This window comes from Polypterus senegalus, chromosome 6 (genome assembly GCF_016835505.1).
Source record: "Polypterus senegalus isolate Bchr_013 chromosome 6, ASM1683550v1, whole genome shotgun sequence".
In the NCBI taxonomy this organism is placed as follows: Eukaryota; Metazoa; Chordata; class Cladistia; order Polypteriformes; family Polypteridae; genus Polypterus; species Polypterus senegalus.
Window position 1 is genome coordinate 114,549,660 of NC_053159.1, and position 12,721 is coordinate 114,562,380.

The following is a 12,721-nucleotide window of genomic DNA, read 5'->3' on the forward strand; positions in this document are numbered from 1 at the left end:
GTATACCACATTACATTCAGTCCATCATAACGAGAAATGAATTGCAGCGCGCCAGACACCAATGGCACCGGCATCTGGAGCTCCCAAGTCGTCCTTGCGCTTGGAATACCGCAGGTGCTTCTGAACTTCATATCCCTCGTCTGCAACTCCACCGTAATCGTCGCGATCTTGTACGAAAGGCATTTTGAGCGTCCTATCTTTATCTTATTCTGCAGTCTGGCAGCCTCGGATTTATTGTCTAGCTTCGCCGCCATGTATATCACACTACTGTTCATGACGAACCCCGAGAGTACAATTTACGGGTCCGACGAGCTTCTTAAAGCTTATGCCATCTTTACAATTGCTGTCCTGTCGACGATCTACAACCTAATGAGCATCGGGATTGAACGCTACCTGTCGGTGGCAGAGTGCACTCGAATGAGAGCCAGGGTCCTGAAGTGGCAGATCGTGGCAGCTGTTTCGGGTAACTGGGGGTTAGCCGTCTTGTTCGGATGCTTGCCCCTTGCCGGCTGGAACTGCCTGCACAAAGGTCATTCATCCAACCTGTACAGTCCATTCTGTACCGACTACCTCGCATTTATAACCATTCCAAACTGCATGGTGGCTTTCGTCTGCCTGTTGGTTACTTACTTCAAAATTATTTTCATACTGAAAAAGCAAAAAACTGCCATTGCAGCCCACGACTTGGCGTTCAAAAATACGTACAAGACGGCCGAAATGCAAGTAACACGAACCAGCATCTCAATATGGATCCTGACAGCCGTGTCCTATGTCCCCTTTTTTGCCGGGGTTCTTTGGGATTCATTCAACCATTCATGTCGCGAAGAACTTCATACTGGGGTTTACATCTTTAGAAATATCACAGCTGTTATGTTCACAGTAAACGCCATAGGTAACCCCATTATTTATACAATGAAGTTCAAGAAATTAGGTAGCTCTCGAACTCCCTTGAGATGCAGGGATAATGACAACGCACAGCTGCGAGCGCAAGTAAATATCTGATCTGCGCATCTGTCGCACATTTGGTGGGTTATCAAGAGGGAGAGCTGAAAAGTCCAACCCATTCAAAGTATGCTGAATTTGCTTTAGGAACATGCGGTTTAACCTGACATAATCGCACACAAGGCAGGAATCAATCCTGGACGGGATCCCAGCTTAATGTAGGGCATATTCTTTCTTGTCCGATTAACATTGGCCAATCAACCAAATAGCGTGGATTGGGACTGTAGCATGAATTTCGATTTGATGAAAACTGTGTGGACACGGGGGTCGCGTTGATGGCACCACAGGAAGGAACTGAATTTGGGGTTCAAGCAATGTGAGCTGACAGAGCTACATGCTGTGCCACCTAAACATCTGCGAATACTCAAACGAAACAAAAGCCCATGTGACAGTTCAGCACCATGGACAGCAATGATAACATACAGTGGGGAGAAGAAATCTGTTTTTTTCGCTCGACTTTGCGAATGTGGGTTATGAGTGGTGACCCTTACATTTTTGAAGTAAGACCAAAAGGACAATCAGAGTGAATAAAATTAAAAGAAGAAAATAAATGCACTCAGTAAATTCAAAAGTGGTACGATTTTCACTGATCCCACTTGTTCTAGGAATGCAAAAGGTTAAAGCAGAAATTACATTTTATCAAGTGTAACAATTTGGAGCATAAATATGAATCATCTGTTATTTACAAGATCGCTTCCTACTGTACTGTACAAAAATCTATTCTCAAAAAATGATTATTAGGGCTTGTGCTGTTACTCAGCCAACTTAAATGGAGACTTTACTCAAAATTGGTAGGTTGTAAAGCTTTTTGTATCCATTTCTAGTACAACTGACTTGGGTGTCCCATTAAGTATAATTTACATAGTAACAATGTGAATGGATTTCATTACTTTAAAACTACAGCTCTTCTCACAGATATACTTTTTTGGTTATGTTGCCATTTTCTAATTATCTTTGGTTGTCTTTGCTCAAATTTAATATGTTTTTAAGATTTTAAAATGGATTTAAAGGAAATTGGGTCCAACTCCAGTCCTGCAGGGCCACAGCAGCTGCAAGTTTTCATTCTAACCATCTTCTTAATTAGTGACCAGTTTTTGCTGCTAATTAACGTCTTTTGTCTTAATTTTAATTGACTTGACTCAGACCCATGAATTGTTTCTTTTTTTCTTAATTAGCAGACAAACAATAATAAGACACAAAACGAGCTAACTCATGACCAGCTAACTTGTGCCCATCACACAATATCTGAAAATAAAGAAAAGTGAAGGTCTCAGTAAGGCTGATCTGCTCAGGTCACCAAAATATCTTGATGGTGTTCTTAGTAAAATGTATTTTGGAAATATCTACTGTGGTAGATTGAGAGCAGCAACAAGCCATGGAATTAAATAAAGTGTTTAATTAACAGCAAGAATTGGCTTCTAATTAAGAAATTGGTAGGAGCTTGATGACTTTAGCTGGTCATCTGCTGGCTCATTTTATATCTCATTTCTGTTTGGTTTCCATTTAATGAAGAAAAGAATCAATTTGGAAAACTGAATCCTTAAAACAGGGCTATTAAAATGAAGGAAAAAGAAGTTAATTAGCAGTGAAAACTGGTCACTAATTTAGGAAAAGGGTTAGAATGAAAACCTTCAGCTACTGCAGCCCTCCAGGATTGAAGTTGGAGACCCCTGCTTTAAGATGATTCAGCTAAAATGAGCCTGTTTGTAGCACTTATGTACCTGTCCTAATTTGTTTGGCTGTCATAATAACTTGGTTAATTTATGTTTATTAAAACCAAATGAATTGAATTGGTATAGAATTACCAATCATGTTAAAATGCCACACAGCAATGTTACTATACCAGGTTGGTTTCTTTTTGTAATTTCCACTGAGGGATAAAGATGATTGGAAAAAGTGTTTTGTTTTTTTTTGCAGGGTGCTTTCCAGAATATTCAAGTAGTTTTGGGTTATTATTGGTGGCAAAAATACCCTATTAGCATACATTTCATTAATCCACCTTACTAAAAGGATACATCTGTGTGTCAGTCTGTAGTCCATCCAGTTGCTGTGTCTCTGTCATTCGAAAAGATGGCATCACAAAAAGTTTTAGTAATAAAATGCATTGCATTTGCTATTCTGACAGATGGCACATAACAAACATTAACACTGCTTTTATGAATTCCAAATGACATATAACAGAGACACATGACAGTGGTGGACCTACATTTTTTGGGACCCTAAATTGTTATGGGGGGCCCTTTGCAATGAGCATTGAGGTCTGGGTAACTACCATTATCTTCTTCAATGGGGTTGTTCCACAACAGATCACCACAACTTTTTTTTGATACTTTAATCATTTTGTAATTTTTATTTTAATAATTTTTTTGTATTGAATTACAGTATATTATTATTTTTTAAAATCCCCTTCTTATACAGTAGACACCCAAAATTTATAAACAATGTGGACTAAAGTTGCTTCCCAGGCCGCTCTGGGTTTAAGGGCCATGAAGCTTAAGCGTCTTTAGTTTCATAGTGGATCCGCCCCAGACATGGTGAACTGTAAATATTAATGCTGAAGTCTATATTGATTACTTAGATTTCAACCCTTCTTAGTCAGGTAGCACAGCCAGTTTGCATAAAAAGATATTGCAGAGTTGTATCAATCTTCACACATTTATTTAACATTAGAGAAAGATGCAGACTGGACATAAAAGAATTTTTAAGTGTGAAAGATTTGTGTGATTATGGAAGTGGCTTTGGATGCATTTGTCTTCCATATGAATAATCCTTTCTCCTTTTGACAACAGGGTGCTTTGGAATATATTAAGTTCATTGGTGTAAATGGCTGCTTGGCAATATCATTTAACAATGACATGGTTGTAGTTAGTGATCAGCGGACTTGCTACTTTAATTAAAATGGCAAAATACAATTTTTAGAAACAAAGGTTTTGGATTTATTTAATTGACAGGAAATTATCATGCCATGCACAAGTGTGCAATCAACATATTTTGATGAAATAAGTTATGCTTTCCTAATTCTTTCCACTCTGATTAGAATAACAAATTTGAACTACTCGATATGTTTACATGGAAATTTGACACATAATGAATGAATCAGACACCATCAAAGAGGATGGACAAAATGGATTTTGATCAAAACAACTCTTTATATTGGGTTTTATTGTAAATGTACTTCCATGCAAATTTCTTGTGCAAACATACATGCTGTATAAACATTACCCACAGCACACTGATAACTAGAGATCTATTGACTTTTAAGCAACACAAAACAAAAAAATCAAGACATGCGAGCAACGGTTAGAGCTGCAGCATTAGTTTATTTTGCCTTGGCTTGGCAGCTATTAAAACACTACTGTATTGTGGAGCTGGGAGTGTTTTTCAAGAAACAATCAGAATGGAGGCAGTTTGATTTTAAGTGTTATAAAAGAGGAGAAAGATAGATAAAGACTTGGAGCGGCACTGCCACATCATATGTAGTAAATGCAAAAATAATAAAGTGTTTTTCAGCAAAAAGGATCTGCAGGGATCTGTGGTATCCTGGGTGAACCTCTCTAGGTTGGTGGTAAGGCTCTCCTCCTGGCACTGCAAAAAATCTTTACTTCCATTTGGGAGATGGGCATCATCCCAACTGACTGGAAAACGGGACTTGTCATCCCTGTCTGGAACGGGAAGGGTGATTGTCTGAATTGTGGCAACTACAGGGGGATAACACTGCTCTCGGTGCCTGGTAAGGTCCTTGCTAGGGTCATCATTAACAAGATCCATGATCAATTGCTCACCTAGCAGTGACCAGAGCAGTCTGGTTTTATTCTTGAGACGTTTACCATCAACCACATCCTAGCACAGAGGGTTCTCATCAAGAGCAAACATGAATTTGGCAGCCTTTGTCGATTTTCATAAAGTGAAGTTGTTGGATGTCATGGCCAGCCTATAACTGGTACTGTGAGTGCTGTGCAGAATGGAGGTAGAACCTCTTCATTCTTCCTAATTGATTCTGGGGTTCATCAGGGGTGTGTTCTTGCTCCTACTCTGTTCAATGCTTGCATAGACTGGGTGTTTGGTATGGTTGTGAGGTTCAGTGACTGTGGGGCATCTGTTGATGAAGGACGTATTACTAACCTTGACTTTACTGATGGTGCTGTGATCTTGAGTCAATGGAGGCTCTGATCAGGGCTCTCAAGACACTGAGCGAGGACTCAGAGTGAATGGCCTTGTGAGTGTCAGGATAAAAACCAAGATCCAGGCCTTTAATGACCTCTTAGGCACAGCCATCAGCAGTGTGTCTGCCAAAAGAGTGTCAACCTTGTCGAGAGGTTTACTTACCTCGGCAGCAACATTCATGTCTCTGGTGACTCTTCCTGTGAAGTCAGTAGAAGGACTGAGAGGGCATGGGGGTGATGAGGCTGCTGGAGATGGGTGTGTGGCACTCCCAGTATCTCTGCAAAAGTACAAAGGTGCAAATCTTTAGAGTCCTAGTGCTTCATGTCTTGCTATATGGTTGTGAGACATGGACGCTATCCAGTGACCCGAGACAAAGACTGGACTGTTTTGGTACCATGTCACTTCGGAGAATCCTTGGGTACCACTAGTTTGATCTTGTGTCAAACAAGGGGTTGCTCATGGAGTTCCGAATGAGGCACATTACCTACATTGTGAGGGAGTGTCAGTTACACCACTATGGCCATGTGATGCGATTCTCTGAGGGTAATCCGGCTCACAGGATCCTTATTGTTGAAGACCCAAGCAGCTGGACCAGGCCAAGGGGACACCCACACCTGGCTGTGCCAAATAGATTGTCATTTCCTGAGAGTGGGACTGGACCGGATTCACTGTGTGGTGGGTGCAGCAACGCGCTGTACCAGTGCATGCTCCCTGACCAGACCTGACCTGACAGCGAAAATAATGCCTCTGAAGATGCATCTCTGAAAATAGACTGTCCAAAGATGGCAACACTTCCTGTTAAATACAGGCCAGGCAGAAAGAGGTGGGTCCAGGTGAAATGACACTGGAAGTGACATCAGAGGTGGTGAGGTTGTCAGTCTTCCAGTCTGCAGAGGGAGCAGGAGAAGAGTCTTTAGTATATAATGCCACCCTTCTGGATTGGTGAGGAATTACCACCACCAGAACCTTTAAGCTGTCCCCAAGGGGCACATGTCTAACAGTGTAAAATAGCGACATGTACTATTTCAGGATGCACCACATAGAAACAAAGTCTAACAATATTCATTGGTAACATGCTTGCTACACATTCTAAAGTATAAAAGATGTAATATCACAAAAGAAATTGTCAAACATGAAGAGCGGTGTGTTGTTTGGGAGGAAAGGTACAAACAAACAGAATAGAAATGGAGCTAAAGGGGCTGAAAGCTCAAAGGAAAAGAGAGCAAGTGTGTTTCTTGGACAAGAGTGGATGCATGTGGAATCCTTCCTGATGGTAGTGGGAGTAACAAAATGGTGGCAAAGGTAGCATGAGCAAAAGACTTGAAACAAATCTCCTCTATAGTTTTGACTCTGCCTATCAAACACTAATCTATACTAATAAAAGGCAAAGCCCTCACTGACTGACTGACTGACTGACTCACTCACTCACTCACTCACTCACTGACTCATCACTAATTCTCCAACTTCCCGTGTAGGTAGAAGGCTGAAATTTGGCAGGCTCATTCCTTACAGCTTACTTATAAAAGTTAAGCAGGTTTCATTTGGAAATTCTACGCGTAACGGTAATAACGGTCAACAACGTCCGCCACGTTGAACTTTGTTATTCATGGCCCCATCTTCACGAAATTTGGTAGGCGGCCTACCTGCGCTAACCGAACCCAATGTACGTACTTATTTCGGTGGTATTACACCACTGTCACCTGCCATATTGAACTTTCCAACGTCACTAATTCTCCAACTTCCCATGTAGGTAGAAGGCTGAAATTTGGTACTTATTTCGGTGGTATGATGCCACTGTCGGCTGCTATATTGAACTTTTCAACGGTCTTTGTTACTTATGGGCCCATCATCAAGAAATTTGGTACGCGGGTTCCCAACGCTAACTGAATCCTACTTACGTACATATATACGTTCATAGCCTGCAGCTCGGTCACCATGTGAGTCGGTGTTGGGTTCCCCATCCCAACACCTCCCACGTTGTTGGCTGCCTGCCTATATAAGGCCATTCGTCGCTCCAGTCTCTACATTCCCTTCCTTGCTTCGCCACAGGATTCACGTCTCCCTGCTGATAACTACAGCCTTTTTATTTAATCCACGGCTTCTCCGCTGTTTTATTGTTCATTTATTACGATTATAGTTATTGTATAGGTATTTTAGACTTGTTCAGGTACCCATTTCCTTTATCGTTCCAACCGTACCCTCATTAACATGTCTATCGAGGTGATCACCATCGATCAAAGAACTGTCACTTACCGAGTGGTTTCCATGCCCGGAGATGGCACCTACCTTTACCATTCTCTTTGTTACATATTGCACGGCCATATCAGGCTCACTCTTGCTATCCGGAGGAACATTGTGTCTTATGTATTGAATGACTGGGACAGGTTCAAGGTGTGGACTGATGACGGTACAGGAGATAATTATACTACACAGGAGCACTATAAGAGTGAAATGCTTAAGCCCTTCACCTATGCATCTGCATGTGAGTTGATGGCTGCCGCTGAATTGTTCGGTTGTCGCTTTCAAGTGTACCGAAGTGGCCAAATATTTTACACCTTTTGACAACCGCCAATGCCTCTTAAACATCTTAGATTCACAGGTGACGATTTCAGTAGTGGACACTTTGATGTTTATGAATGTTTAAACTCTCAAAAGCTGGATGTGAAGTTATCGATGAAACTGGTTGTATACTTACAACGCTTGACAGATGCCAAATGTCAGTTCAACACAAGTCCTGCAAATACTGTCGGAAATGAAACAAACCATGAAACTCAAACCGATTATGACAGCAGCAATCCAACCTGTGAGATTTGAGACAAGATTACTGTTCACACGGCCAACTGTACTTTGCATGCTCAAGAGTAAGCTCAGCGCACAACTTGCCCATATTACAACCGGAGGGCCGAACTGACAACGTGGTATACAAAGAGATCCTTAACAAATAATTATTGGTATATTTTCCCTCACTTTAAAAAGGTTTAATTTTCTTCTTAATAAAAATTTTAAGGCAGTAGTTCACCGCTGCGAAGCGCGGGTATTTTGCTAGTTGTTAATATAATACAAATTAATGTTTAAAAATCTTATTTAATAATAAATTTAAAATGTATTACTCAATGTGTGTTAGCCTATCTAACTTCCAATTCACTTCACCCAGAATTGGGGTCTTGGAGGCGGTCAGAGGTTGTACCAACAACTTCACACATTAGGGAGGAGACAGTGCTGTGTAGGATGTCAGTCCATGGCTTTAAACTTTGCCAGATAAACACTTCTGTGCTGCAATATTTACAGTGTTTTTAAATACTTTTGTCAAATAGGGGGAAGAGAAGTTCATGGAATGGAAAAGAGGCTGAAGATCAAATAGTGTAAAAAGAGCAGTTCTGACGGACACTAAAAGTGTGTTCAAGGCATGAATCTGAAGCAATGCAATCTCATCAAAAAACAACTTTAAAACAGTTAGGTTTAAACGTATAAAGAATAACATGTAAACAATTGGGGAACTTTTGCAGCACCTGAATGATGCCAATGATGCTGAAGTATATAAAAATAAAAGTTTTATGCCAATAAATGGTGAGATGATAAAGGGGCAAATCTAAAAGTAGCAAATAAACAGGAGAGAAGGCGGCCTCTCCAGGCCTGGATGTAAGCGTTTCACATCCTTGTCTGTTGGGTAGCTTGGCTTGCCCTTAGCCTTCCTTTTAGTACCTTCTATTAAACTCTCCTTTTATGTCTCGTTTCTCTCTCTTTTTTCTCTCTCTCTCTCTCTCCCTCCCACCAGTTAAACCTTTCTAGTTTCTTTTTTCCCAGGTCCATAAGTCCAAAGTCAATGTGCCTCCGGTAAGAATGGATTTAATTTCATCTCAAGGTCACTTAAACCTAAGCCTTCATCCAAGGTCAGTAGCAGATCTTTAACTGCAACACACTAGAGATCTGCTTAGAGAATTTTGATGTCCCTTCACACCTGAGCTGTCCATTAACCTTTAATAACTAGTTTATGGTAAATGGTAAATGGCCTGTATTTGATATAGCGCCTACTAGAGTTCAAGAACCCCCCTAGGCACTTCACAACACAACAGTCATTCACCCATTCACACACACATTCACACGCATTTATCTCTAAATGTCTGACAGGACAGCACAGTCTCATGCATTCTGTCCTGGGATTGTTTGCCCTCTAGTAGTTATGAAGATTTTCCTTCTTTGGATTCACTCTCTTTCCGTCTCTCGTAGTATAGGGACAGGCAGTCTTGGAAACTGCTGGGCTGTTTTTCTCAGAAGTCCTGGAGGAACATGAATGGTTTCAATCCAAGTCTCGGTTCTCTCTTGTAATGCTGCTGCCCCTGTCTTCTGCCCTTCAGGGTCATTCAGCCCCTCTTAGAGGTTACACAGTCCCAAATGGTACCCATTATCTCTATCTTGCCAATGTCTATGTGCATTTATCACTGCCTTGTAAGGCCAAGTCTTTTTCCCAAACCACATTTTTCTGTCTACAATTCCATTCCTGATAGGGTCCCTCACTAAAAAACATTTGATTTTCATATTTTATTCTAATTTAGTGGTTTCCTTAGGAGTTAGAATTTATATGAATGAGTCACTTATAAAGAGTGTGGTAGAGCAGTGTTACCTAATAGCTCTTGAAGGCTGACTTCAAATCCCTGCCTAGTTAGTGTTTGTGTGGAGTTTCCACATATTCTTTGTGTTTCCATGTTTTTTCCCTAAGTACTTCAATTTTCCTGCCATATTTCAAAGATGTTTGGTTCATAAGAAACTCCAATGGAAGTGTTTGTACAAGTGTTCCCTGCTGCCCTGGATTAACCATTAAACAAAATGAACGCATGCATAGGGCACCAATGAAAAGGGGCACCACAGAGTGCACCCACCAATCCATTATGTCCTTAACTCCCTCACTGCTCACTTTGTCGAATTGTTTTGTAACTGTCCTATCAGCCATGGTTACCTTTGTTAAAAAATGTTTTCTTTGACATGCTGAGTGACTAAAGTTTAAATAAAAGTTTGATTGTAGTACTACAGTCTTGTACCATTTTAGCTATTATGGATGTAGTGAGAAGTCAAGCAAAATGATACATTTTGTTGGCTAAGTTAGCCAATAAAAGGTGGCATTTTCTTAGCCAATAAAAGGCTTCCCACTACAATAAAAGTTTGGTTTGAAGATGTCATCAAATATCACATTTGTTTCTGTCTCATGGTGTAAGAGTTTTGCTCTGTCAATTACCAACCCAGTCAGCTGATTTGTGTAATGCGATGGTGCTACAAAAATTCTGTATGTCCCTTTTCATTACTACCCAGGGTTTGGTGGTAATTTCTCCCTCTAGTGGGTATATATTTTTGAGACTATGTGTATTTGGAAACTCTAACTCATAATCACGGGGTTTTGAAAAATAAATGAATGGATGAATTATTATTTTAAGGGATGTATGTGTGAAGATTATGAGTGATCTATTATCTGACAATAATAAAAACTCTTCTGCCTGATGCTCATAGAGTGGGATGATGTGGATGGTAATTGACAAATCCAAAATGAAAGATGGAGATCACAGAGTTAGTAGGCACACTGGGCAGCAGTATGGTGAGAGATGGTCATGGTAAAATAAAATAGCTGAGATCAAAACCAAGAGAGTATGAATCAAGTAACAGAGACCAGAACATGAGATACAAATTTATAGTCAATATCTTAAAAAAGAAAATAAAAACCAAGAATTTATACATAAATTAGGCTAATCGTGAGCCGAACATCAAAGGAAAAAGGAAAAAAAAGGTTGTAACCAGAATTTAAACTAAGAATGAATGAAAATAATGATTGACTTTTATGGTTGCACCCACAATCTTGCACAAGGTAGGAAGTGTCCAAGGGTCTTTATACCTATGACCCTATTCTGTCATGTATGGCACATTTCCTGTTGATCTTAACTAGCAAGCAGACTAGCAAAAATGTAACAAAGAACACAAAATGGCAACACCCACAACAAAAACAGAATGGTGCTGTTAGAGAAGGTAACTCATTTTTTACACAGTGAAAACATTATGAATCCAAATCCAAAAGGCCAAAGAACAATTATAAACATTGAAAAAAGCAAGATCAAGACATCTGTCACCCTGTATGAGGCCTCCAAAAGACTCTTAAAGCAGGCTAGGGACATTACTGGTGTTCCCAGAGGAGGCTCACCCTAAGTCAGCCAGTCTCCAACTACAAACTACAGGCTTTGTCATAAGCAAGCCTCAAAAATGGGAAGCTGACTAAAATTTCAAAATAGCAGATAGTCCCGAAATGTATCCAAATGTCTCACAAAAATAACAAAATGGGAAAAAATAAAGCAAAGGGGATTTGTCTGAAAATTAAATACACAATGAATCAGTCCCAAACCACAATCTAGCAGCAAAACCTAAAGGTTGAGGTAAAATAAATCCAGTAAACCTGAAAATAAAAAGCAACAAAAATTACAGTAAACTCCTAGCCAAATTAAATGCTCAACTGCTGGGTTTCTCTTCCATCCATCCATTTTCCAACCAGCTGAATCCAAACACAGGGTCACGGGGGTCTGCTGGAGCCAATCCCAGCCAACACAGGGCACAAGGCAGGAACCAATCCCGGGCAGGGTGCCAACCCACCGCAGGGGTTTCTCTTTCTGACTGAATATAAGCAGAAGGAGGAACAAGCATCACTGATATTAGGATGGCCCTACATCCTGGGGCTCCATCTACAAAGCAAAGAACATCAAGGCACATTTCAAGAGAAATAATACAAATAACAAATATTTAAGAAATCTAAGAGACATAACATGATAGCAGGTTTCCTAACCTTGAGCTGGCCTTTCGTTTTTGATCTTGGTGCCTTGATTTCACTCATTTTCTGGTTTATTGACTCCTGTCTGTCCCCTAATAACCATTTTGCTTTTTTTGGTGCCTACCATTCCCAAGTATCACTATTATTACCACATAAGACAACGTTTCTTTTAAAAATCATAATGCCTCCGAGCAGTCATGTCGTGACACCAAGAATGCTTTTTCAGATCAGGCTTACAGTGACAGAGGTAAGCAGTTTGAGACTTTCATTCGTTCAAGGTCAGAAGCTTACTGTGGCTTTTACAGAAAAACTTTGCTTATTCTCCTGTTTCTGTTCCTGCAGATTAAAGATGGAATTCTAAGAGGAGGCAACAAAAGGATATGATCAAAGTGGAGCATGTGATATTATTTACCTTGAATTTTAAGAAAGGGCGGCACGGTGGCGCAGTGGTAGCACAGCTGCCTCGCAGTAAGGAGACCTGGGTTCACTTACCGGGTCTTCCCTGCGTGGAGTTTGCATGTTCTCCCCATGTCTGCATGGGTTTCCTCCCACAGTCCAAAGACATGCAGGTTAGGTGTATTGGCGATTCTAAATTGTCCCTAGTGTGTGCTTGGTGTGTGTGCCCTGTGGTGGGCTGGCACTCTGCCTGGAATTTGTACCTGCCTTGCGCCCTGTGTTGGCTGGGATTGGCTCCAGTAGACCCTCGTGACCCTGTGTTAGGATATAGCAGGTTGGACGATGACTGACTGACTGAGT

At 40.7% G+C, this 12,721-nt stretch overlaps 1 protein-coding gene across 1 annotated transcript; it reads left to right on the forward strand.

Moving 5' to 3' along the window:
- The first annotated feature begins 252 nt into the window (after positions 1 to 252).
- On the forward strand, positions 253 to 1,002 carry LOC120530655 (lysophosphatidic acid receptor 3-like). The gene has a single exon (XM_039755078.1). The coding sequence runs from the start codon at positions 253 to 255 to the stop codon at positions 1,000 to 1,002; it is 750 nt and encodes a 249-aa protein (XP_039611012.1).
- The last annotated feature ends 11,719 nt before the right edge of the window (positions 1,003 to 12,721 follow it).